A 22,985-nucleotide genomic window follows, 5' to 3' on the forward strand; every position below is an offset into this window, starting at 1 on the left:
TTTCTTTAAATAGAGAACATGTACACATTGTAACTATCTGGTCCTACTGTCCTGTTTCAGGTAACTGCTATAACTGTGACCAAAGAGGAAGCGATGGTTGCAATGGTGGTGCGTGCCGCTGCAAGGTAATCAAACAAACCAGCTGACTGGTTGTTGTTATTTTTTGTATTTTTGTTCCCCACCTCCAAGGCAGATTACAATGGACTGATTTTCCTTGTATATCTTTATTATTTGACAATGCATTGCAGTTGAACGTTGAGGGCCCGTCTTGCTCCAGCTGCAAGTCTGGAACCTTCCATCTCAGCCAGGAAGACAAAGACGGCTGCCTGTCCTGCTTCTGTATGGGCGTCACTCAGCAGTGCTCCAGCTCGACCCACTACAGAGACCTGGTAAGGCCTTGAAGTGGCACATGACACCAGGGCCGGCTCTAGCCCTTTGGTTGCCCAAGGCGAGATTGAGTTTTGCGCCCCTCACGGACACACACAATATTTTACATCACTGAAGAGTCATATTTTAACTTAACGATTTTTTTTGTGGAGTGAGCCATATTTGCAATAGAACATCTTTGATGTGATGAGTCGAGTCTTGGCCAATCAGCATCCCGTTTTATCGACAAAAAAAATCAGATTTTCTGCCGAGTTGTTGTCATCTTCGTAATAGAACATCTCTGATGTGCCGTGTCTCGGCAAACCAAGCGAGATATAACGTTTGTATTGGATAAAGCAACTTAGCGGTAGCAAAGATCATATCATATAAGTGTGTTAACCATTTATTTCTTCGCAAAAAGATTTGCGGGATCGAAAAATTTTCATTCAGTCGAAATCCGCCCTCATCACACCATCTTTAAGTGGCTCTAAAATCACATCCAGTTTGCCTGATATCGCCCCACTATGCAATTATTTCTGCAGATCTTCTCTCTCTCCCGAGTAACTGTGGGGATGCATTTTGACATGTTTTCTCTCAGAATTTCCCCAGGGCAAAAGGGTGAGATCTGGATGTGAAATCTATAAGGTCACATATTGACTTCACATTTAGAGTAAGCCCTACACAGGCAACTAAAAAAAAGACAGCTTGATAGGTTTGGGGAAGCAAAACAATTTAAGTGCCGTGATCGACCAGTAAAGTCGACAGATATAGTGTCAAAAAATACTGAAACTTACAACAGCACCTATTATTTATTTCATGTTAACTGCATCTCACTGTACATATGTGCTCTTCCAGGTGTCCTCGGTCTTTTCTCCAGGAAACTTCCAGGGATTCGCTCTGGTGAACCGCCAACGCACCAACCGCATCGGCACTGGTTTCACTGTGGAGGTTTCCACTGAAGGCACTCAGCTGTCCTACACCAACTTTGACTACCTGGGACAGGAGCCTCACTACTGGCAGCTTCCAGAGGTCTACCAGGGAGACAAGGTCAGTATCAAAGAGCACATACGGCAGCGTAATCATTGGAAGTTGCCCAAACAAGGCTATGAACCCCTTCATGCTGGATATAAGGAGCTGAGCAGAAACCTGTCGACGTCTCTCATTCCATCGCTGGCTCCATTTTTCTGCTTTGTCTTTTCTTAAAACTTCAGCCAATCTTTCTTATCAATTTAACTTCTCTTCAAACAGATTGCTTTTTTTCTCTCTCTGTGCTTTCTTCGTTGCCTCTGTTGCTCCATTTTGTTTCATCTTTTTAACTCTGTGTTTTTCACAGGGTAAAAAACTGTGCACAGATATAATGGTTTATTTGTGTTTTGCCCCTTCACTCTCTCTGTAGAAACAATCTTATTTTGCTCGCACAAAACGAGCAGCGCAGGTACAGTGATGTCAGTCAGCAGCTGTCATGTTGCGTCTGTAGCAGTGCACACATGTGTGGCATGTTTAGAAATAACTGTTGATGTGGCATTGTGTGAAATACCGAATGCCAAACATTGTACTTTGTATGTGGTGCATATCCATCTTGTGGTTTTAATCACTTTTGTGCTTATTGAATTGTACTGGAAGGATCGGGTTTTACAGCAACGTATGCAATTTGCAGCTCAAAGTGACCACTAAGTGTCTCCTTTAGATTTGACCACTCACATCTCACAGTGCATACTGAACCCAGAAATTGTGTTCTGCTCCACATCACACGAGCCATGTAAACGGATTGATGATTAATGGTCCATTAAAGAACTTCCTACTGATTAACTTTGCTTGAATAACGCTGCCATAACACTCCCAAATACCATCAGCTCAGTGATAAGGAAAGTGATCAAAGAGCTTGCTTCATCCACACCGATAGAGTGACTCGTAGTCACCAGAGAAGCCGCTAAGAAAGGATGCTTTCATTTGGAACCAAATGGCCTCTCAACGTAAAGTCATCCACAGAGCCAAAACAGCTATGGCCAGGTATTTGGTATGAACTGCGCTGTAGATTGTCATAATAAAGGAGACACTCACACACTCACACACTCACTCTCTAATGGGAATAACTGATGCACACAGTGTTTCTAGTTTGTAGCCGTCTGTGAAAAATAAATCCCCTCACGTACTTAGATGCATCCGCATGACGCGTCGCCTCGGTTTAAATGAAGGGTCGCTGAGCGGGAGCATGTTGTCAGACTCTACGTGTGCATTTGCAAGTGTGTGAAGCACAAAAGAGGTCTGAGCCGGTAGGCAAAGTCTCAGGAAAGTGCAAGAAGTTGTTGATTTGTGTGTTTTCATCAGTGTGATTTGGTTTGGAGTGAGAGCCCACATGTTGTAGACTCAAAAGCATGACTAAGAAAAGCAATTTCTTACTTTGATCTACTTAAATCTACACGGTGAAAGAGCTTAATTCTACATCCTGTCACCGTTATTTGAACTATTTTCCGTGGTTACATATCTTCTGTATGTCCGGTACTCCACTTTTCCGCCTTTCCAGGGAGACGTCAGACAGCTGGACGATGAGGTCTGGGCGCTCTTCAATAACTTCTCCAATGGACAAGCTGGTTCCTCTCGAGTCTTTCCCTCCTCCTCTAAATCCTCCACCTCTTCCTCCTCTTCTTCTTCTTCCTCTCGGATACCAACTTCCTCCTCTTCCTCTCGATGGTCTTTGCGTAACCCGAGCCCCCCTTCTTCTCCGTTTGGTACGTCTTCTTCAGTTAGACCAACCAGAGCTCAGTCCTACTCCCGAGGCCGCTCTCCCCATCCGCAGGTACACTCCGTCAGAGCTTGTGAAACGTTTTTCGGAGTTTGTTTCTTGGTAATATTCTTGACTTTCTGGTATTTCTCTTTGGGGGTCCGGCCCGGCCGTGGATGGAACAGAGCAAGAACTCAGTGAGCAAAACTTTCGCTTCTGGCGGCAGCAACAAGGTAGACCGTGGCATGTGGCGGATTCCACGTCTCGCCTCTGTCATTTTTGTCTCAGATAGTAAAGCTTTTCAAAGTTAATTAACAACCAACTATGCTCAGTTTGTCCGGTTTGTAGTTAATGTTTAATTCCTAAACTCGTAACAGCGCCCAACAGATATATAATAAAGAATATACTTACTTTGTAGTTGCCAAAGAATCGATAATTTACACCGTTCCAGTGCTTGACTGGGTGGTATTCTCTCCATTGTTAAGCAAATAGCTTTCTCTCTCTCCGCGCTGTCACTGTAATTGTCCACTTGAGGAGAACATTGGTTTTCCAAGGCTCTGTCATTATCGGGACGTCTGCGTTAAAACAGCCTCTTACTGAGGCGCAGGTTCATTTTGCTCATTTACTCGTCACACAAGGCACAGTGTGACTTCCACGCTGTCGGTGGAGCCTTTTAATAAATAGCACGATACAAAAGAACATGTACTTTTAGGGTTTAGTCGACACACATTTGTCCCGAGATTCTTATCGCGCTTCACTCTTTCGGCATGCTTGCCTGCTTGTGCTGCTTCTCTGCCTGCTTATTATTTGAGTCTTCCTGACTCTCTCCTTCTGTTATGCCTTTTCCTTCCTCCTCTGCCTCTCAGTACTCGCTGATCTACAAAGGTTTCAGCTTGCAGCAGGATGATCTGCTCTACTGGCAGCTCCCAGCGCAGTTCACAGGGGAAAAGGTAACCGTTGGTCAACCCCCTTCGAGGTCACAGGAAACACAGCACCCGTAGCATCCTCCAGCCTTCCCCCATGCCCTTCAGCCCAGTCCACTGTAGTACAGCAAGGCCCTGATTACACAGAGCCAGAAGGGCCCCATGTGCTGATCTCAGGCTGATATGTCCTATGACATCATCAGGGTTATTTTTTTATTTAAGAATTAGGAAAACTCCCGTCCAGAACCGTGGTCGCCATTTCCAATTATGATCACAGCACGCCCCATGACGGTAGATGAAACATGTGCTCCTTCACATCCTTCTAGCACATCAGATTTTGACGTAACTGTACGATCTGTGTTGCTCTGACAAGCCGCACCTGGCATTCATTTTGGGCCTCCATTTGATGTTTCTGTTTCATCGAGGCAATTGCAGCGTTGTTTGACCTGGCAAAAAGATCTGAAGCCTCTCCCTCGCTCACTGTGTCTTAGGTGGGTTCTTACGGCGGCAAGATTAAATACTCCATCTCCTACGTGGCCGGTTCAAGAGGAACACTACTTGATGATGGCGACGTCCAGATTATCGTGAGTATAAATATGTATGCCGTCACGCTGATTCACTGTTTTCTCCCATGGTTACAAGCGTTTCGTAGCTTTTTCCTGACCGGTCAGTGTTGTTTTGTAGGGTAACGACATCACTTTGGTAGCTCGTCAGCCCTGGCAGAGAAGGCAGCAGGGCAGCCGGGAGACCAACCATTTTGAGATTGTCTTCAAAGAGGTGAGTACTTTTTTTTTTTTTACGTGGGGGAACAGAAAGTTTATCGGCTCCGTTGAAGTGATCCGTGACCGTAAATGCCGCCTGATTAAAAACACATGACATTAAAACAGTGCATTGTGCTCCTCCTACTGTATGAGAAGAAGAAAAAAAAGCCACGGCTTCCATTTTTGTCTCGCAGGAAAACTGGCGTCGCCCCGACGGCATGCCCGCCACCCGGGAGCACCTGATGATGGTTTTGGCCGACCTGGACGACATCCTGATTCGAGCGTCCTACTCCACTGAGATGCGCTCGTCCAGTATCTTCGACATCAGCATGGAAGTGTCGGTGCCCAACTACAGCGGCTTGGCCCAGGCCCTCGAGGTGGAGCAGTGCCGCTGCCCACCTGCGTACAAGGGACTGTCTTGCCAGGTAAAACCTTTATTGACTTCACGAGGAGGCGATACAGGCTAATTGTGTTTCACTCCAATGCTTATTTATGATTATCTCAATCACATTATGTTTCTTAAAAGGACTGCGCACCCGGGTATACTCGCACCGGAGGAGGTTTATACCTGGGCCACTGTGAGCTCTGTGAATGCAACGGCCACTCGGACTCCTGCCACCCCGAAACCGGCATCTGCACGGTACGACGCACTCGATTGGCGCACGGCTGATATTTGTCAAGTTGCGGTTGACACATGGCACGTTTTGTTCTTCTTCCAGAGCTGCCTGCATAACACTCAGGGTGAGCTCTGTGAGCAGTGCGCTGCCGGCTTCTTCGGCGACCCCACTGTTGGCACTCCAGAGGACTGCCAGCCCTGCGCCTGCCCTCACAATGACCCAGACAACCAGTGAGTACTGGCACAAAGGCCGAGACGTTCACATTCCTCCTCCATTAATAGCTCAAGACTCTGCGTGCGGCTTACTCGCTCTTGTATACACAGCACATTCTACTGTCTTGTAAATCCTGGAGTATCGTTTCCGTTATTAGCCTACCTTCTTGCCAACTGAGAAATATTATTATGTTAACTTTCCGAGTAAAATCATGAGATTGACTTTATTTTATTAAATCAGGACGTTGGTGCCCAGCAGTGTCCAGAATATCGGAGAAATAGTGACGACATTTTCAGTAAATTTAGATGGTTTCAGTCAGTTGCTTCCAAGTGTCAAGTGTCATCTTTTGGTGCCTTTGATGTGCTTCCATGCGTCAAAATATCCACAGCTGTGTTCAGGATATTCCTCGCTGAAATTGAAAAATTGTTCCTGTCAATTGACAGCAAAAGAGAGAAGTTGATATTGAATCTTGTTTCGGCTCAACAATTCATCTTCTTGTTTCTGTGCATCACAGGTTCTCTCCCACCTGTGAGAGCCTTGGAAATGGAGGCTACCAGTGTACCGCCTGTCAGCCTGGATACACCGGCCAGTACTGCGAACGGTAAGATGACCATTCGTCTTGATGTGGGTCAGAAACAGAAATCATTTCATATTTTGTTTGTTTTGATCAAATTGCATTTACCGTCTAAATAGGAAACGCTGCAATTTTCCGTGATGTGTATTTCTATCAAATCTTAAGCTGCAATAAACATTGTTTTTTTTAATTTTTACAATCATCAGTTGTGCTCCTGGATACGTTGGCAACCCTCAGGAGAGACAGAAGTGTCGCCCATACGACGGTAAGGCTGCATTTCACTTTAGTTAAAGTATGACTCAGGAGAGATGGAGCCTCCTGCTCTCAAAGTGCTCCAGATTGATGCGTTGACCTTTCTATCGGCGCCCGGAGCACATGAACAAAGAGTATTTGTACTTGGAATATTAACCATAGCAAAATGAAAACAAAAAAAAGACATAAGAGGAGTTAGAAATGAACTTTTCATTAATGGTGACTTCACACTGTAGTACTCATGCTACGATTAAATAAGTTTGGACATTGAATGACACACAGGGTCCAGTAAAACAAAGACAGGCTCATTACAGGCATACACAGAGATAATTACCCAATGCAGTAAACACTACAAACAAATATTTAAGAGTGTTAAAGATCTGCTAACGTCACTCTGCAAGAAAGCGAGTTAGCATATTTCCTAAAATATGTAACTATTCCTTTAAACTTGCCCTGACCAGGTTGGACTGAAAACATCTGAAGAAGTCATTAGATGGTTTCCAAACTTTCCATCCAGTTTTATTTCATTAGACAAAGATGAAAAAGTCTGAGCTCATGTTGTATAACACCACTGTGATGCCATTTGTCTGATGTTTTTAGAAAGTGTTCCTGATTCGTTCGCTCTGACCTTTGCAGCTGCAGCCTCGCTGGTGGTGAAGGTTTACCCAGAGAAGGTGCTGTCATCCCAGGGTGGCTCCGTCACCCTCCGGTGTCAGGTGTCCGGCTCTCCTCCACACTATTTCTACTGGTCACGAGAGGACGGACGATCTATCTCCAGCAGTGCCGACAGACGCAGACAAGGTCGGGCAAACACTTCAACCGCGTGGCCGCAACAAGCGTGGGATGGATCATTGAGCATCTCCTTTTAATCTGAATACATGTATTGTATATAGACAAATGTATGTTGGTCATGTGTGTGTGCAGGAGCGGAGCTGTACTTCTCCAATGTCCAGCCGAGTGACGCCGGCGTCTATGTCTGTACCTGCAGAGACCAGCGCAGCACCAACAGGAGCCGCGCGGAAATTGTTGTCACAAGTGTGTATGGCCTCAGTGCAACATTAGCAAATAGATTCTTCCTCCACACTTAATAGACACCAACCGTGGTTCAACACATGGGTTTTGCTTATGCATGGATTATGTAAGACCTCATTCTTTAGTTTAGTCGACTGCAGTGTAGTGCAGTCTGCATATTTAAAGTGATGAGGTGCTAGTGTTAGAGCGTAGCAGAGATGGAAAAAGAACGTTTTAGTGGATTTGAAATTGTTTCTTGTAATACGATACAGTGATAAATTACTTCAATCTAACGTTAAGCAGACTGAGTTTAATTTTTACATTTTGAAAGAAGTTCTGCAGTTGATGAAGAAAAGGCGGCAGAAATAACTGAAAGTGCAAAGATGTAATTTAGGTTTAGTGGTCTGATTTTCACTGGGTCCCCTGTAAGTGTTTTATTTTGTGTCTTGCAATACACTAAATGTATCAGTGACCAATAAGAATGAACTCATTATCTTTTTGCATTTCACCAGGTGTCCCATCCAAAGCCATTGAGGTCACAATCGAGGAGCCCAAAGCCCAGACTGTCAGGGTCGGGTCCACCATCAACTTCATCTGCACTGCGAAGAGCAAGGTAACCCTGGAGAGTCATAGCAGTATGGGATAGTTCAACATTTTGGGGAAATACTCATTTACTTTCTTGCAGGGAGTTAGATTGATCACTTCCACTCTTAGTTGGAGCCAGCAGCTGGTTAGCTTAGCTTAGCTTAGCTTAGCTTACCTTAGCGTAAAGGCCTCTCATTGAAACTCAATGCTGGTGGCCCGGCTTGTTGATAAAATGACTCCATGATCTTCACCATGAAATCACAAGTTGATGTTTTTACTCTTTAATTTTTGTACAAACAATAAACAAATGGAGCTTTGTGGGTGCTGGTGGGCATATTTTGTTGTTTTGGGACAGAGCAAGGCCAGCTGTTTCCAATATGTATGCTAGGCTAACGGCTAATTAGCCTGTCTGTCATGTTTAGCATACAGACAAAGGTACTTTATGGATCTTCTCAGCCAGAAATCAAATGGAAAAATCAAATGTCAAACTGTTATTTTAATGTTTTACTCCTGTATTATACTTAATAATCTAGAAATGCCTTTGCCACCGTGTTTGAGATTGCATGCATCTTGTGATGTGTGTGTGTGTTTATCCATGCGCGCCTTCACAGTCACCAGCCTACACCCTGGTGTGGACACGCAGGGGCAACGGGAAGCTGCCCAACCGGGCCATGGACTTCAACGGCATCTTGACAATTCAAAACGTGCAGCCCGAGGATGCGGGCGGGTACGTTTGCACCGGCTCCAACATGTTTGCCATGGACGAGGGCAACGCCATCCTCTACGTGCCAGGTTCGTGATCCTCGGCACCGCATCCCGTTACCCATCACCCTCAGCTACCCTACCAGCTCTGGCAACCCTAGTCTCCCCCTCACCCTAAACTCCCCCCCTCCAGCTTGCAATGGTGCATGCTTCTCTGTTTTACCGCGTCTGTCATCATGCACTGTGAACACTCGGCTCTGGGTTAACAGCTTGCAGTTCTAACTCCCAATGCTTTTGCCTTCTGCTGTCAGATACCAACATAAACACTCTGTCTTTGTATCATACTGCCAATCAAGCTTATATCGCTGCCTTTTTTGTTGTTGCTGCTTCTCTGATCTGTATATATACAGCTTGTGGGTTTGGTAACACTAAAACTGGAGTATGCAAATTTTCCAGATAGTTTATGGGGTCAAGGATGCAGTTTCAGATTCAACTAATGGGCTCTCAAAATAATGACACATCCATTACACTTAAGTCTAATGAGCGCTCTTTCCGCTCAGTGATTCGTGGGAAAGGCTTTCCTCCAACACGCTACTGCAAAAAAAACAAAAAACTTTCCTCTTCAATTTTTTTTTTCCACATGGGCTAAATTAATTGGTGGTGGTTTGGTTTACTCGGTCACTGGTACAGCTGCTGGTTTCTGCTGTTAGAGGTTTCACTAGCAGGGTGCTGGATTCTGGTGTCTTTGTCTTTGGGCTCCCGGGGGCCTGAGCTGTAGCGTATAATGATGAGGAGGAGGAACGCGGATGCCACGATTGGTGTTTAGTGACTCCGCGACCGACATTCAAAACAGGACTTGAGTGTATCTGGAAGAGATGAGCAGTAGGAAGAACCCCACGAGCCCTTTGATTACTTTGTATTGTTCTACTTGACACTGAATTGCTGAATGAACAAAATGGTGCTATTAGCCATGCAGTTGATTAAACATTTCTAAACATTCTGTTATACTTCTGTAATATCACTTCATTCCTTTAGCTTCTTCAAAGCTCGGTTTTGTTTGTATCCGTTCTTAGTTGTCAGATTTAGTTGGTAAAATATTTCTAATTTGACATAAAAATGCCCCAAAAAGGATTTTTTTTTAATCCTAATTTGTCAATAATCATCTCCGATTGTATATTATGGTATTTTAATTTACATCCTGTCAATGTTGCTGGCGCATTTTTTTTTTTTTTTTGATTGACTGAAATATGTTATGCTGAAATGTTTCCATGAAATCAAATATATCAGAAATGTTAGAATTTGCATGATGTGTGTTTACATTTATAGGCAATTTCAAGTGTTTTTATAAGAACATATTTTTTTATATATCTCTACGAATATCTTACACTTCAATTACAGGTCACATTTAATCTTCATTACTTTACAATGACTGCGTTAGCTTTATTTGTTCATTCATGACTCAAAGGATATATGATTGGAAATATACCCAAAGGTGCTTCTGTAAAGATTTGACTTTTTTTTTACATTTCTTTTGAAAGGATACCTATCTGATGTAATGCACACATGTCACATTGTAATGTATTTATCTTAACTGTGAAACTATTTTGTGTAAAAGAGCAAATTGATTAAAATAATGACAATTGATCAAAGTGATTTGCTAATTCATGGATGTGTATCACTTATATATATATTATCTTGATCAAGTCAGAACAACCACAAGCTGTATGTTGGCTTTTTTAACAGCTGAAATGAAACTAGTTTCCCAATGTTTAAAACTGCTTTTTGCTACTAACCTGCATGTCTCATGTGTGGCGACACACTGCATAACATCTCACCACCTCCCCTTGTGCTGCTGCATAGTTCTCATAGTCATGATGTGTGTGTGTACGTGTGTGTTTGTGTATCTTGATTTTTGAATTCACAGTATAAGAAGCATTTTGGAGCGTTGTGGCTTGGCGTAAAGCAGTGGTTCTCAAACTGTGGGGCGCGACCCTCTAGTGGGGCGCGAAGGTATTACAGGTGGGGCGCAGGGGAGATGCAGATTCATAAAAAAAATAAAAAAAATTTAAAGTTTTTTTAAAATAATTCTTTACTAATCCCACAGTGGGGGGATTATTCTCTGCATGTCACCATCCTTAGTAATGAAGGAGCTTTGTGCTGCTGTGAAGCTCTGGGGCTTCAGTGCCTTGCTCAAGGACACTTCAACATGAAACTATGGGGAGAAAACAGGGATCCAACCGGCTTCCTTCCTAATCTTTTGTGTCAAATATAAGTTATCTTTTGCAGATATATAACTTTATTTGCATTGTTTTAACAAAGTGATTGCACATGTTATTAGTTCTTGTCAGATGGAGCAATCTGGTTTACTTCAAAGGGATTTACATTTTCTTTAATCTATTAAATAAAAAATCACAGATGGAGGAGTCTCAACAAGTTGGACCATTTTGTTCCCATGTTGTTGGGGCGGTGGAACATTTTGCTTCCTCCAAAGTGGAGCGTGACAGAAGAAGTTTGAGAACCACTGGGGTAAAGTGTGAGATAAGCATGAACTGTTACAAGCAAATGGACATTCTAACCAACACACAACAATTCACGGTCATCTTCATTTCCTCAATAAAAATACAAAAGGTAAGTGTGAAAATTGAATAAACTAATTGGCACCATCATGATGAAAAACAGTCTTAACTGGTTAAAAAAATACCTTTAGTGCTTGATGTCAAGTTGGTGCCAATAAAATTCAAGTTCACGATTTATTTTTTGCATGTTTCCATTGTGTGTTTGTGTGTGTGGTGTTTTTTTGGAATCAAATAGACAAAAAAGCACAGCAGCCCACATTTGGAGATACGTGTTTCTGGGAGCGGTTCATTTCCTGTTAACCCAGAAACCTGACCTCTCAGTTTACCTGTCCGTCCTCCCCTTCCTCCCCTCCCTTCCTCCCACAACTCCAGAGGCCTCACAGACTCAGATGTTTTACACAGCCTATGAAATGTTTGAAGGACATGGAAAGCGTAAGTCCGCATGGGCATGGTTTCCTTTCTGCCGGGCTCCCTGGAGGAGGGACCGGCCCCTCCCTCCCTCCCTCTGTCTTGCATGCCCTCATCATCCTCAGCATGGATCTACTGGCGGCCAGTTAGCGCCCATGTACAATCCACCAAGCGGCATCGTCAGAAACGCTCAACAAACACGACGAGCCAGAGCCTCGGAGCTGTCTTGTATTGTTTCTTAGCAATCAGCTTTAGTTGAATTACGTTATGTTTTCAGTATATTATATTATTATATTTTAAATTGACAAGTTTCTGTCATGTTAAAGAGTCCAAGCTTGGATTGTACATGAGCATTACTGGCTGCTACCTTGCTCTTTGGGGTCATCGGGGGTCATCACTGCAGGAAAAAGTGCCTCTAAGGGCAACTCCTCATGCATGTTGAGGTCAAGTAAGAAAATCATAAGAAAAAGTCACATTCAGTGCTGTATGGTAATTATAGACCTAAATTTCAAAACTGGTAGTGTAAATGACAAACCAGTAACACTCATAACACACATAACTGCTGGATATTATTGTACAATGTCCGTCTAATTTGGACAAATAAAATAGCATTTGTTCCTACATTTTATGATATATAAATACATCTGTACAACACAATGAAGGAATCACTTTTTCAGAAGCTTGCTGCATTAAATCAGCAGGTTTGAACCCTAAAAAAAGAACATTTGAGTCAAATGTATTTTTATCTGTTATTACATTATCACAAGCTAGATGCTAACTTACAACGTCTCCACATTAAGCAACAAGATAAGTCCCTCATTCTTCTTTTTCTTTGCACTTTATTTTTCCCTTTTTCCTCCTCAGGAAACTTGCTATTCCTGGAAATAGCAGTTATCTTGGCTTCAAACATCATACTGTGCTTAATTCATCCCATCACAAGCTCATTGCGTCATAGCTGAATGTGGGTACCGGACCAGCGTGAGAGGTCACGCAGATGGAAGTGGACTTAAAATAACACAGTTATTGTGCTATTTATAGATGCAAATCAAACTAAATTGCGTATGTAATCAAGACGTTGAAGATTTAATTCATTAAAAGTAAAGAAATCATATGTTCATTCCTCACCTCTAGTATTATCTTCGGTATCTTTTGTACAGACATTTGCGATCCCCAGAAGCTAATTTGAACTGAACATTTGGTAAACGCATTTGTGTCCCCTTCATAATTATGTGTAATATTACCTTTGGTGATCTTTTCTTCATTTAGTGGGATCATCTGGTCAGGATTAGACATAATCCAAATACTTGACCGAACACCAGCAAAACAGCCTCAGCTATACTTGGTGTTGAGTGCTTATTAGCAAAGGTTAGTACGCTAACATGCTAAACCTTGCTAAACATCGTATCTTAGCTTTGTCCACTTGCACTATGCTGTCCGGTAACTTGAGGTTTGGACCAATCTATCCAGACAAAACTGTCCTATAGATAGCACTGGAGGTGGTGAAGGGAGACATGTTGGGTTTTCTTGACCTGACTGAATCGACACACTTATTTAATCCTAGAAAACCTGTTTACAAATGCTAATATACCCACATTCAAATCAGTTTAACTCCTAGATGTTACTTTAGGCAGTCATGTCTGCCTTGTGTCTCACAAAGGACAATGAAGCGTCTCTTCACCCCGTAGTATTGATGGCACTGAGGTGAGAGAGTCCCAGAGGTTTTCAGGCTGCTTCGATAGCCTCGTCCTCATCCACTCCCGCCTGAAAGGAGCCTTTCTTTTGCTGTGTCACCCTGGGATCAGTCGGGATTGAACACAAAGTCTAGCAGCCAGGCAAACTGGGCGCAGACAGCAGCATGCCCTGAGGCCGTGCCAATGCCCGCCTGCCACTTCTCATCTGTTTGGTCTGCTCTGAGGATCCAGACTGCCAAAGGGTGGTGGTGGTGGGGGCGCAGGCAGAGAGGCCATCACTCGCAGTTTGATCAAGCCATTATCACCAAGCGCATTCCCACAGCTTAACGAACGCCCGGGCAATGGTTGTACACTCCTGACGAGGTTTCATATGCTCACTTTTCCCCACCACTTCACACAAATTACCCCGCTTTATTTTACCCCCCCCCCCCCCCGGGGGAAGTTTTACTCTCCAGTTTGCGCTGTGCTTGACGAGTGTTTTCTCCTCCTGTAGCTTCAGAGGAAGCCCAGCCTAAGGCCACGGTCACTCCGTCCGTGCTGAATGTCCAGCAGGGCCAGCGGGCAGAGTTTCGCTGCACAGTGACCGGGAACCCCACCGCCGCCATCGAATGGATCGGTACGACCAGTCGGTTCTCTACTTTCGCAGCGTTTGGTGCAGGCCCTCTGTTGAGCTGAGGGAGTGTAACTGTGTGACTATCACAGGAGGTCCGGGGAACAGGATGAGTCCGAGAGCGGTGATACGAGGCGGCGTGCTGACCTTCACGGCGGTGGACCCAGCGGATGAGGGAGAGTACACCTGCAAGGCCCTGAACACCCACGGGGAGCACACAGCACGGGTTTCCCTCTTTGTCCAAAGTATGCTTTGTGTTTGCATTACATGTTGTAAATGATGATTAACATGTGTCTGGGATTAGGTAAGGCCTGTAGTTAGGCATGTAGTGGTTAAGGTTGGGCTGGGTTAAGTATCCAGGGAGTTATTCTCAGTCAAAGCAATGTCCCTCTTCCATTAGCAGCACTTAAAGCAGTTAAAATCTTAATAAAAAACCATGAGGGAATCATCCCAGTACAGTGAGATTGTGCCATCTATTTCATCACGTCACTATTTTTAAATATATGTACAGATATTACATGAGATTAAATGTCTTTAGCTCATTTTATTGCTTTAAAGATACTAAACAAAGACTTAATAGTCTTCTCATGAAAGAAAATCTTCAATAATAACACAAATCTTGCTGAAGTCCAGACACTCAGGGTTGTTATGGGTGGCTTATAGTAGCCAGTTTATTGACTTTTGACGTTTTAGTATGTCACATACAATATTTAATGCTATTATTTGACAAGAAAAGCTGTAAGTAAATGCTGTGGTGGGTAGATTTTGCATTTTTGATTGATCATTATTCCTTTATTTTGGTCAGAATCGAACCCAACGGGCCTCGGCACTCAGCCCCAAGTCCAAGTCAGTCCCCAAACCATCGAAGCTCACGAAGGAGACAACTTGAGGTTGTACTGCCGAGCAACAGGAGTGCCCACCCCGAAGCTCACCTGGCTGAAAAATGGAGGACAAATCCCTCCGCAGGTGAGATCCCACCTGCTGTCTCAGTTCCATGATGATGATGACGTTAACGTGGATTAATTACTGTGTTTTTACTGTATCTCTATCTTGCACTTCAAGGTGTGTCCTGTGCCGGTGGTATTTCATCATACTGCTGTCAGATTTCACGACTGTTTCAGCATTTTAAAACGTACCCTTGTTTTTTTCCCCCCTCTGTTTGTCTCCTCCCCCTTTTTTGTTGTTTTGATCCCACCCTGTTCTGACGTTTACTCAGGCCATTCCCTCTCACGGTTTCCATCAATTTAAAAGCAACAGTCTCGATGTGTTACAAAGACGTATTGAGGAGCTGCAGGTCTGTCCATCTGTCCATCTGTCCATCCATCCATCCATCCGTCCGTCCGTCTGTCTGTCCTGTCTCGTCGTTCAAAGCCATTGTCCTCTACTGACCTCGTCCGCACACTTTGTCGAGTGCAAGTGCATGATCGAACGTGTCCTTGACTCACACTTTGTCGCCCTGTTAATTCACTACAGCTGTCCACTAAGTGCCTTTAGAGCTAATTCCATATACATTCAAATCAACCAGCTGGGTCTGGTTGACTTGTTAGTGTATCTGCATGCAGTCCATGTTTTTATGTTGTGTTTTTTATTAACAAAAGTCTTCCATGGTCCATTTTTTTGTTTTCGTGCTATCCCATCATACCATCCGTTGACTTGTTTTGGCTCTCAGCACTCAGTTGACCCTCATCATTCCACTGAGTGTATTAACAGGACTAAGTATACAGGAGGTACTGTAGGTATTTCAGACATATTTTTGCTCCGTGCCAGACGCGTCCCGCTGCCCCACCCCGCCCCCTTACGCAAGGGGGTATTGTGTCGGTCTGGTTTTCTGCATGGCCCTCCTCGTCTCGATGAGAGGCTTCGGGGCCTGTTTAGTTCTGCCTCAGAGAGCCCCTGCGTTGTGTCAGCCTTTCCCAGGGAGAGCCGGGCTCTGCCGTGCGACCACGCAGAAATTCTGTGTGCTCTGGCAAACGGCTTGCTTTGAAAACTCCTCAATGGGTTCAGACACACATTGAGTCCGGGCCCCGCCTCAGCCACTGCTCGGTTTAGCCTCCCTCGCGGTTGAATGAGCCGGAGCTAAGCAGCTTTGTCCGTGGATGCCCCAACAAACCCCCGCCCTCCATCCCCGGATACAGTAATCCCTCCCCTCCCTGACTCCCCCTCCTCTCTGAGGTGTTTCCAAACTTCGTGAAAGCTCATTTTCAGCCTTGCTGGACCTCTGACAGCCATGTGGAGTAGTGTACAAACAAGTCAGGATGGTCGATGTCTGGTAAACCAGAACGTCAGGAGAGTTGTTGAACTCCAGTGTTGTAATTAATGAAAGGTTTTGGTCCATACTCGATTTTTCGGTGGTGAACGTTTTGATTTCCAGGGTCCCGGCTCGAGATTATTCCAAGATTTCCCAGTTAAGAACTGCTTCGCGATGGTTATTGAGTAACCTGTCTCAAGTCAGTGTTTCACAAACTGTCAATTCTAACTCTCCTATTTTGTGTAATCAGTCATCAATTAATACTCTTGTCTTTGAATTAGGACACTAGTGTAGTAATACGTGTCATCATTGATCATAATGTGTAAAGGGGAGACACTCCAGGTACATGAGGTACAAAAAAATATACTAATAATGTCATGAAACTTGCCCAGTTTAGTTTATGTATAAATATGCAAATGCTGTTTTATCTATCCATATATGTATGTGTATTTTTGATGTTTTCTTTCTTCTAATCTGAAAGAAGACATGATACGGTCGCAAAACAATTAAACCACGTTTTTTTTTTGCCTGGACGGTCTCCCCTTAACAAATTAAAACCCCACCAATCATTGTAGAAATATCAACAGTACTTTGTGCGCAGTTTCATGTGCAAAGTATCGTGTCATAGAAGTCATAAATCAAAGCTCCATCTCCAGATTGAAATGTAGCAATAACAGCTCTTGTCTTGTCTTAAAAAGCCACTTCGTAGTGCTTTTGTGTCGCTATTAGCTAGTAGTGTCAGCAATGTCCTATTTGTGTTGTTTCATTCGACACGAGACAAGTAAGTGATTGCTTCGTCTGCAGTATATATCATGACTTCTGTGTTTTCATGATGTAAATAATAGTACATTTATATGAATTATAATGCGCTCGTCACATATCGGCGTGTCTTCTCCAGGCTCGCATGGACCGCACCGACATCGGTACCCTGCTCATCCCCAACATCCAGATGTCCGACTCGGGCACATACATGTGTGTCGGTAGCAACAACATTGGTTCAAACAGTGCTCCGATTAAAGTGTCTGTGCTCAAAGGTGAGTTGACCTGGTAGTCAAAGAAAATCAAACCTGTGACCCTTCCCCCCCACCCTTTCATCTTATCCACTAACATCCCAACCACACACACACACACACACACACACACACACACACACACACACACACACACACACACACACACACAACAGTAGTTTCATTGTAATCATGTCAGTCAACATCATTTTTAGCAATACTAATCAAAAAGCACATTGAATGTAAAAATGTTTTTTTTTAAACAAGAAGGTATACAAAACAAGTAACAAGAGCTCTTGCATCCACTTTATATGGAAGCCCATTTCCGCAACACAAACAAATAATAATAATAATTAGGACACAAAAAAATAAAAATTAATCAACTTTTTTTTTCGTCGTCTTTTTTTTTCAACAACATAAAAAAAACATCCTGTTTCATTTCAGGAGAAAAATGAGAACTTGTCTACTGACTACAATTGTCAAAATTACAGTTACTATTGTTTTGTAAAACCAAAGTGATGAAATAACATATTGCTTAAATGTTTTTATTTTTATTTTCGTCAATGAAAAAAAAGAAAAGTTGATTAATTTTTTTTTTTTTGGTCCGAATTATTATTATTTTTTTTTTTTTGGTGTTGCGGAAATGGGCTTCCATACAAAGTGCAAGAGCTCTTCTTGCTTGTTTGACTGAAAAAAGACTTTAAAAAAGTTGATTATTATTTTTTTTTTTTTTTTTATGTCCTCATTTATTTTTTTTATTTTTTTTGTGGCGGAAATGGGCTTCCATAACTTTGTCATAACCAAGAAAGAAATAAACAGTTTATAGCGTCTGTGTTTGTGCAGGAGACCACAGCCTCTCAGTGGTCAGCATCCAGCCAGCGATAGCTGACGTACAGGAGGGCCAGAACCTGGAGCTCAACTGTTTTGCACCTGGAAATCCTCCACCCCAAGTCACATGGACGAAAGCCAGTGGACGACTCTCCTCTAACCACCAGGTAATCACACAAAAATACAGAAAAAGGCATTATTGTGGCCCAATTAATGCATTATTTCCCCTTCCTAGCATTAGTCGTAGCAGTAGTAGAGGTGTTCATTTGTCTTCATGGGTTTTCCAGTGAGCTCTATATTTCTTGTCTACTGTGTGCAGGTTCTGGGCAGTCAGCTGCGTATCCTGTCGGCCACGCCAGAGGACTCGGGGGAGTATATCTGCCGGGTGAAGGGCAACCCTGGAAACTCAGGATCTCATGTCCAACAGTCCTCTGTGTCGGTGTCTGTCACTTCATCTTCTTCACGTAAGTTGGTCAACACTTCAGGCCTCAGACAGAATGATCTACTGTCTGGCAACAGAATAGAAAGAAAGAGTCAGATTTGATATTCTTTTTTTCAAATGCGTCATTAGATTTGACGGTCATTCATTTACATTTAATGTTAATTACAGTTGATGGCAGCATAAATACATTAACCCTATGAGGTCTCAGGTCATTTTCTCGATTTTACATAATTTCTTAAATTCACTTTTAAAGTCACTCACATAAGATAGATGCCCATGTGTTATACCTCTAAAATTGCAGAACAATCTCAACTCTCTAAATAATGAGGCACCATTGTCATAAGGCAAAAGTGTAAAGAGAAATATGACTCTAAAGGAGGTTCAACTGTTTTGGTGCTGGAAATTAGTTTACCAAAGGGTTAGGTTCACAAAAGCAGTGGAATATATGAATGGAATGGTATATAAATACATGTCTAAAACCCCCCAAAAAATATAGGTTTTTGAGTAGAAATTGTGTCTGTCACACCTTTCACCAAAAAAAAAAAAAGCGGGGCATTTACATGGCAGGCTGTTCTCACAGTAACACTGCCTCGCTTCATGAGTGTACTTTCCAGTGACCTCACATCGAATGTTTTTTTTCCCTCGCTACTGTCCCGTGATCTCATCCTCATTCACTCCTCCCTGGACTTCTGCGATGTTTGAGTTATTTAACTGCTGCCATTGAAAGACCACAGTCCACAATTGAATAGTTTGTCACTTCAAGTCTCTGTTGAATCATATCGTCACCGAAAGGAAGTGTGATTGTAGACAGCAATGTTCAAATGGAAAATGTCAGGAGCCCAAAAAAACAAACAAACGCTGGTTTCTGCTGCAGGTCTTCAGAGTCCAATCATTGCCATTGAGCCCCACAGCTCTGCGGTGCGTGTGGGGGAGTCGGCCAGCTTCAGGTGCAGGGTGTACAGCGGGGCCCAGCCCGTCAGACTGGAGTGGAAACTGGCCAACAACCAGCCACTGCCAGGTAAAAAAAAACCACACACACACACACACTGATGAGTAAACCTGCTTCATGAGTTCTGATTTCATGATGTCATTATTTGCAAGCAATTACAGATACAACCCACCCATGAATTACTCCTCTGCTACTTCATTTATTGACACATTTAGAACTCTGTTTTCTTAAATTCCTTTTTGTGTAGACTTGCATTGACATGTTTGCAACTAAAATATTGCATTTAGACAAAATGCTTTCTGTAGCTTAGTTCTTCTGACACTTTATACCCCTAGTTTTGAATATCTTCAAGGGACGTCTTAGACCCACAATTGGGAACTACCGTCTAGACTACTCCAGTGATATAGTTCGCTCCATAAAACTGGGGGAATAAAAAGAGACACAAACACTTATCACACATTTTTCATTGGACCCCTTCTGCCTCCTAAATGTCCTCTTCTGTCAAATCCCACACTTTCAGTTTGCTGTACAGATCATCTTTAGTGTTATTTGGTTACCTAACATGCTATGACGAGTATCCAGGTGCCATTTAACTTGCATTATATATCAAATATCTAATGTTTGTACAACTCTGCTCTTCAGATCATGTTAAAGTTGGCCCTGATGGTTCTGTTCTCACCATTACCAACGCCCGCCCCATGGACCACGGTGCCTACCGCTGCGTGGCGAGTAACCCCTTCGGCATCACCCACACCATCGTGTCTTTGATTGTCAAAGGTGAGCCATGTGAAGCTCTGAGCGAAGGGCTCCCTCTAGTGGCCGATCAGATACGCAGAGTTACAGTATTTCGTATCCGTTCCCCTCAGAGTCTCCTGTGGCCGTTGTCACCCCCGTTGGACCGATACACATCAGGGTCGGGGAACCAATTAACCTGGAGTGCCAGGCGTCAGGAGAGCCTCGGCCTTCTGTCTCTTGGCACCGGCTGGACAGCAACCGCAAGACCATGCTGAGCAGCCCCGTGCCCATGGAGTCCAACGCGGTCATGCAGGTGATGCATCCACAAACAGTTTGTTACCCAACACTTCAGAAATTCACAAATCAGAACCAGGACTGATGCTGTAGAATGAAAGCTTTTCTGAAGGGACTGTGGTGCTTGGAAACACGACCACTTAAGTCCAAAGAGACCGTCAAAATCAACACAAAGTGGTAGCTTCAACTGTTTACATTGTGAAATTGTGTAATCTTGTATGGTGAGATGGCACATTTTTGCTCATGCAGATACTCGTGGCACGACCAGAGGACAGGGGCACTTATGTCTGCACAGCTCGCAACAACGAGGGCACCACAGAGACCAAGGTGGAGGTCGTTGTTGAGGGAGGATCTCAAGTGCCCACAGTGCCCAGGGCTTCAGTTCCCGAGCCGCTGATGGTTGTGGTGGAAGGAAAGGTTGCAACGCTGCGCTGTCAGGCTCACGGTAATGACGGTCACAATTATCACTTATACACCTCGAACCCTCTGTTGCATCTCCAAAACCAAAGACATCAGAAAGCAAAACAAAACAAAGTGCAACGGTGTAGAGAACTTGTGTTTTTTTTTGCTCTAAAATTCTGCTATTCTAGGTTTACCAGCCCCGACGATCACCTGGTCCAAGCTGCGGTCTCCGCTGCCTTGGAGACACAAGCTGGTGAACAACAGCCTGGTGCTGCCCACAGTGGGCCGCCAAGACTCTGGAGAATACATCTGCACCGCGACCAACAACATGGGCTCCTCTGAAGTCACCATCATGCTCGACGTAGAGAGTGAGTGCTGTGGTTTGGCTGTCTTCTGTCATTGGATTTCAATGTATTACACTGTGTGTGGCATATACATCACAGGCCGAGTAAACATTTCTGTCTCTCTAGCGCCTCCTTATGCCACGTCCGTGCCCGACGATGTGGCCGTGCGGGTCGGGGAGGTGATCAGGTTGCAGTGCCTGGCGCACGGCACCCCTCCCCTGACCTACACTTGGACCAAGCTGGATGGGAACCTGCCCCCGAGGGCCCAGGTTAGCGGAGGGGATCTTCAGATCAACCTGGCTACCGCCGAGGACGCTGGGAGCTATAAGTGCGTGGCCACCAACAAAGTAGCCAACAGCGAGGTGATCGCTAAAGTCACAGTCAGATGTAAGTTCATTCAAATACATAGACCTGTCAATGCTTTATGAATAGATAGCTGTACCAGTGTCTCCATTGATGACACTGGTAGCAGCTAGTACTGTACTTTATGTTGGATAAAACCAAGATGATCTCATTTTAAGAGTCATTAACTCGATAAATAAATCTATACATAACCTTTCTTAAAACAGCTTGGAAAGGATTAACTCCTGCAGCCTTCAGTAGTATCCTCATGGCGTCATTAAACGCTACTTGAAGTCTCTGTAGGCTTGCTTTTTAATAGATAATTCATTGCACATTGTGCACCACATATACAGCTCTCCTACAGAGAATTTCTGAAGAGCAGCAACTAAATCATATGTCTTTCCTTTCCTATCTGCAGCCCCGTTGGCAGTGCGTGTGTCGCCCCAGGTTGAGGTAAAGGCCCAAGGCAGCGCCGTGGAGTTCACCTGTTCGTCGGCAGGCGGCATAGAGACCAAAATCGAGTGGCTAAAGGAAGGTGGAGCCCTGCCCCCGAACCACCACGTCAAGGATGGCGTGCTCAGGTGACTCATACGTCTCGCTGTCTTGTTGAAACCAGCTCTGAGTGAATCACTTCGTATGATGTTGAATGACCAATCTGCCCATTTTGCATGATTCCCCCCATTGGAAAAAAACTAAATTGTGCACAATTTATGCATAATATGTACTTAAAGGATCAGACTTCCGCAGCCTCTATGTGGATTTCAGCACCGTTGGTTCCTTCTGAAGCTGGAATTTCTGGGGACTATTTTCAGCCATGTATTTAGAGCTCTAGCAAGTATTTAAAGCAGTGGTTCTCAAACTGTGGGGTGTGACCCTCGAGTGGGGCGCCGAGGTATTACAGAATCCTTAAATAATCCCACAGTGGGGGGATTATTCTCTGCATGTCACCATCCTTAGTAATGAAGGAGCTTTGTGCTGCTGTGAAGCTCTGGGGCTTCAGTGCCTTGCTCAAGGACACTTCAACATGAAACTATGGGGAGGAAACAGGGATCCAACCGGCTTCCTTGCTCTTTTTTTTTTTTTTGCCAAATATGAGTTATTTTTCACACATATAAAACTTTATTTGCATTGTTTTAACAAAGTAATTGCACATGTTATTAGTTCTTGTCAGATGGAGCAATCTGGTTCACTTGAAAGGGATTTACATTTTCTTTAATCTATTCATTAAAAAAACACAGATGGAGGAGTCTCAAAAAGTTGGACCATTTTGTTCCCATGTTGTCGCGGCGGTGGGGCCCGAACATTTTGTTGACAATAAGAAACACATATATCACCAGGCTTATCCTTAAATGGGCTAAAAACATTGAAATTCCTTTCGGC

At 43.8% G+C, this 22,985-nt stretch overlaps 1 protein-coding gene across 10 annotated transcripts in view; it reads left to right on the forward strand.

Annotated features, from left to right (window-relative positions):
* The window catches only part of hspg2 (heparan sulfate proteoglycan 2), an 86,238-nt gene that overhangs the window by 50,659 nt on the left and 12,594 nt on the right, over positions 1–22,985 (forward strand). For 6 of the 10 annotated variants that reach the window (XM_068598401.1, XM_068598404.1, XM_068598405.1 and 3 more), the window contains 33 exons: positions 61–125; positions 249–389; positions 1,222–1,413; positions 1,763–1,801; positions 2,891–3,163; positions 3,274–3,321; positions 3,955–4,038; positions 4,503–4,595; positions 4,696–4,788; positions 4,967–5,197; positions 5,299–5,412; positions 5,492–5,619; positions 6,117–6,203; positions 6,383–6,441; positions 7,065–7,229; positions 7,353–7,463; positions 7,952–8,052; positions 8,636–8,816; positions 11,675–11,734; positions 13,895–14,017; positions 14,104–14,256; positions 14,817–14,977; positions 15,228–15,305; positions 17,158–17,293; positions 18,113–18,264; positions 18,417–18,561; positions 19,414–19,557; positions 20,131–20,265; positions 20,355–20,536; positions 20,767–20,962; positions 21,108–21,287; positions 21,390–21,650; positions 22,024–22,186. In XM_068598401.1, the coding sequence (XP_068454502.1) occupies positions 61–125; positions 249–389; positions 1,222–1,413; positions 1,763–1,801; positions 2,891–3,163; positions 3,274–3,321; positions 3,955–4,038; positions 4,503–4,595; positions 4,696–4,788; positions 4,967–5,197; positions 5,299–5,412; positions 5,492–5,619; positions 6,117–6,203; positions 6,383–6,441; positions 7,065–7,229; positions 7,353–7,463; positions 7,952–8,052; positions 8,636–8,816; positions 11,675–11,734; positions 13,895–14,017; positions 14,104–14,256; positions 14,817–14,977; positions 15,228–15,305; positions 17,158–17,293; positions 18,113–18,264; positions 18,417–18,561; positions 19,414–19,557; positions 20,131–20,265; positions 20,355–20,536; positions 20,767–20,962; positions 21,108–21,287; positions 21,390–21,650; positions 22,024–22,186 (4,474 nt within the window). The remainder of the gene's footprint in view (positions 1–60; positions 126–248; positions 390–1,221; positions 1,414–1,762; positions 1,802–2,890; positions 3,164–3,273; positions 3,322–3,954; positions 4,039–4,502; positions 4,596–4,695; positions 4,789–4,966; positions 5,198–5,298; positions 5,413–5,491; positions 5,620–6,116; positions 6,204–6,382; positions 6,442–7,064; positions 7,230–7,352; positions 7,464–7,951; positions 8,053–8,635; positions 8,817–11,674; positions 11,735–13,894; positions 14,018–14,103; positions 14,257–14,816; positions 14,978–15,227; positions 15,306–17,157; positions 17,294–18,112; positions 18,265–18,416; positions 18,562–19,413; positions 19,558–20,130; positions 20,266–20,354; positions 20,537–20,766; positions 20,963–21,107; positions 21,288–21,389; positions 21,651–22,023; positions 22,187–22,985) is intronic. The other 4 variants (XM_068598409.1, XM_068598410.1, XM_068598408.1 and 1 more) reach the window with 3 other exon arrangements.

Source organism: Clinocottus analis, unplaced genomic scaffold (assembly GCF_023055335.1).
Source record: "Clinocottus analis isolate CAN_PGR_092001 unplaced genomic scaffold, fCliAna1.0.p SCAF_4, whole genome shotgun sequence".
NCBI lineage: Eukaryota > Metazoa > Chordata > Actinopteri > Perciformes > Cottidae > Clinocottus > Clinocottus analis.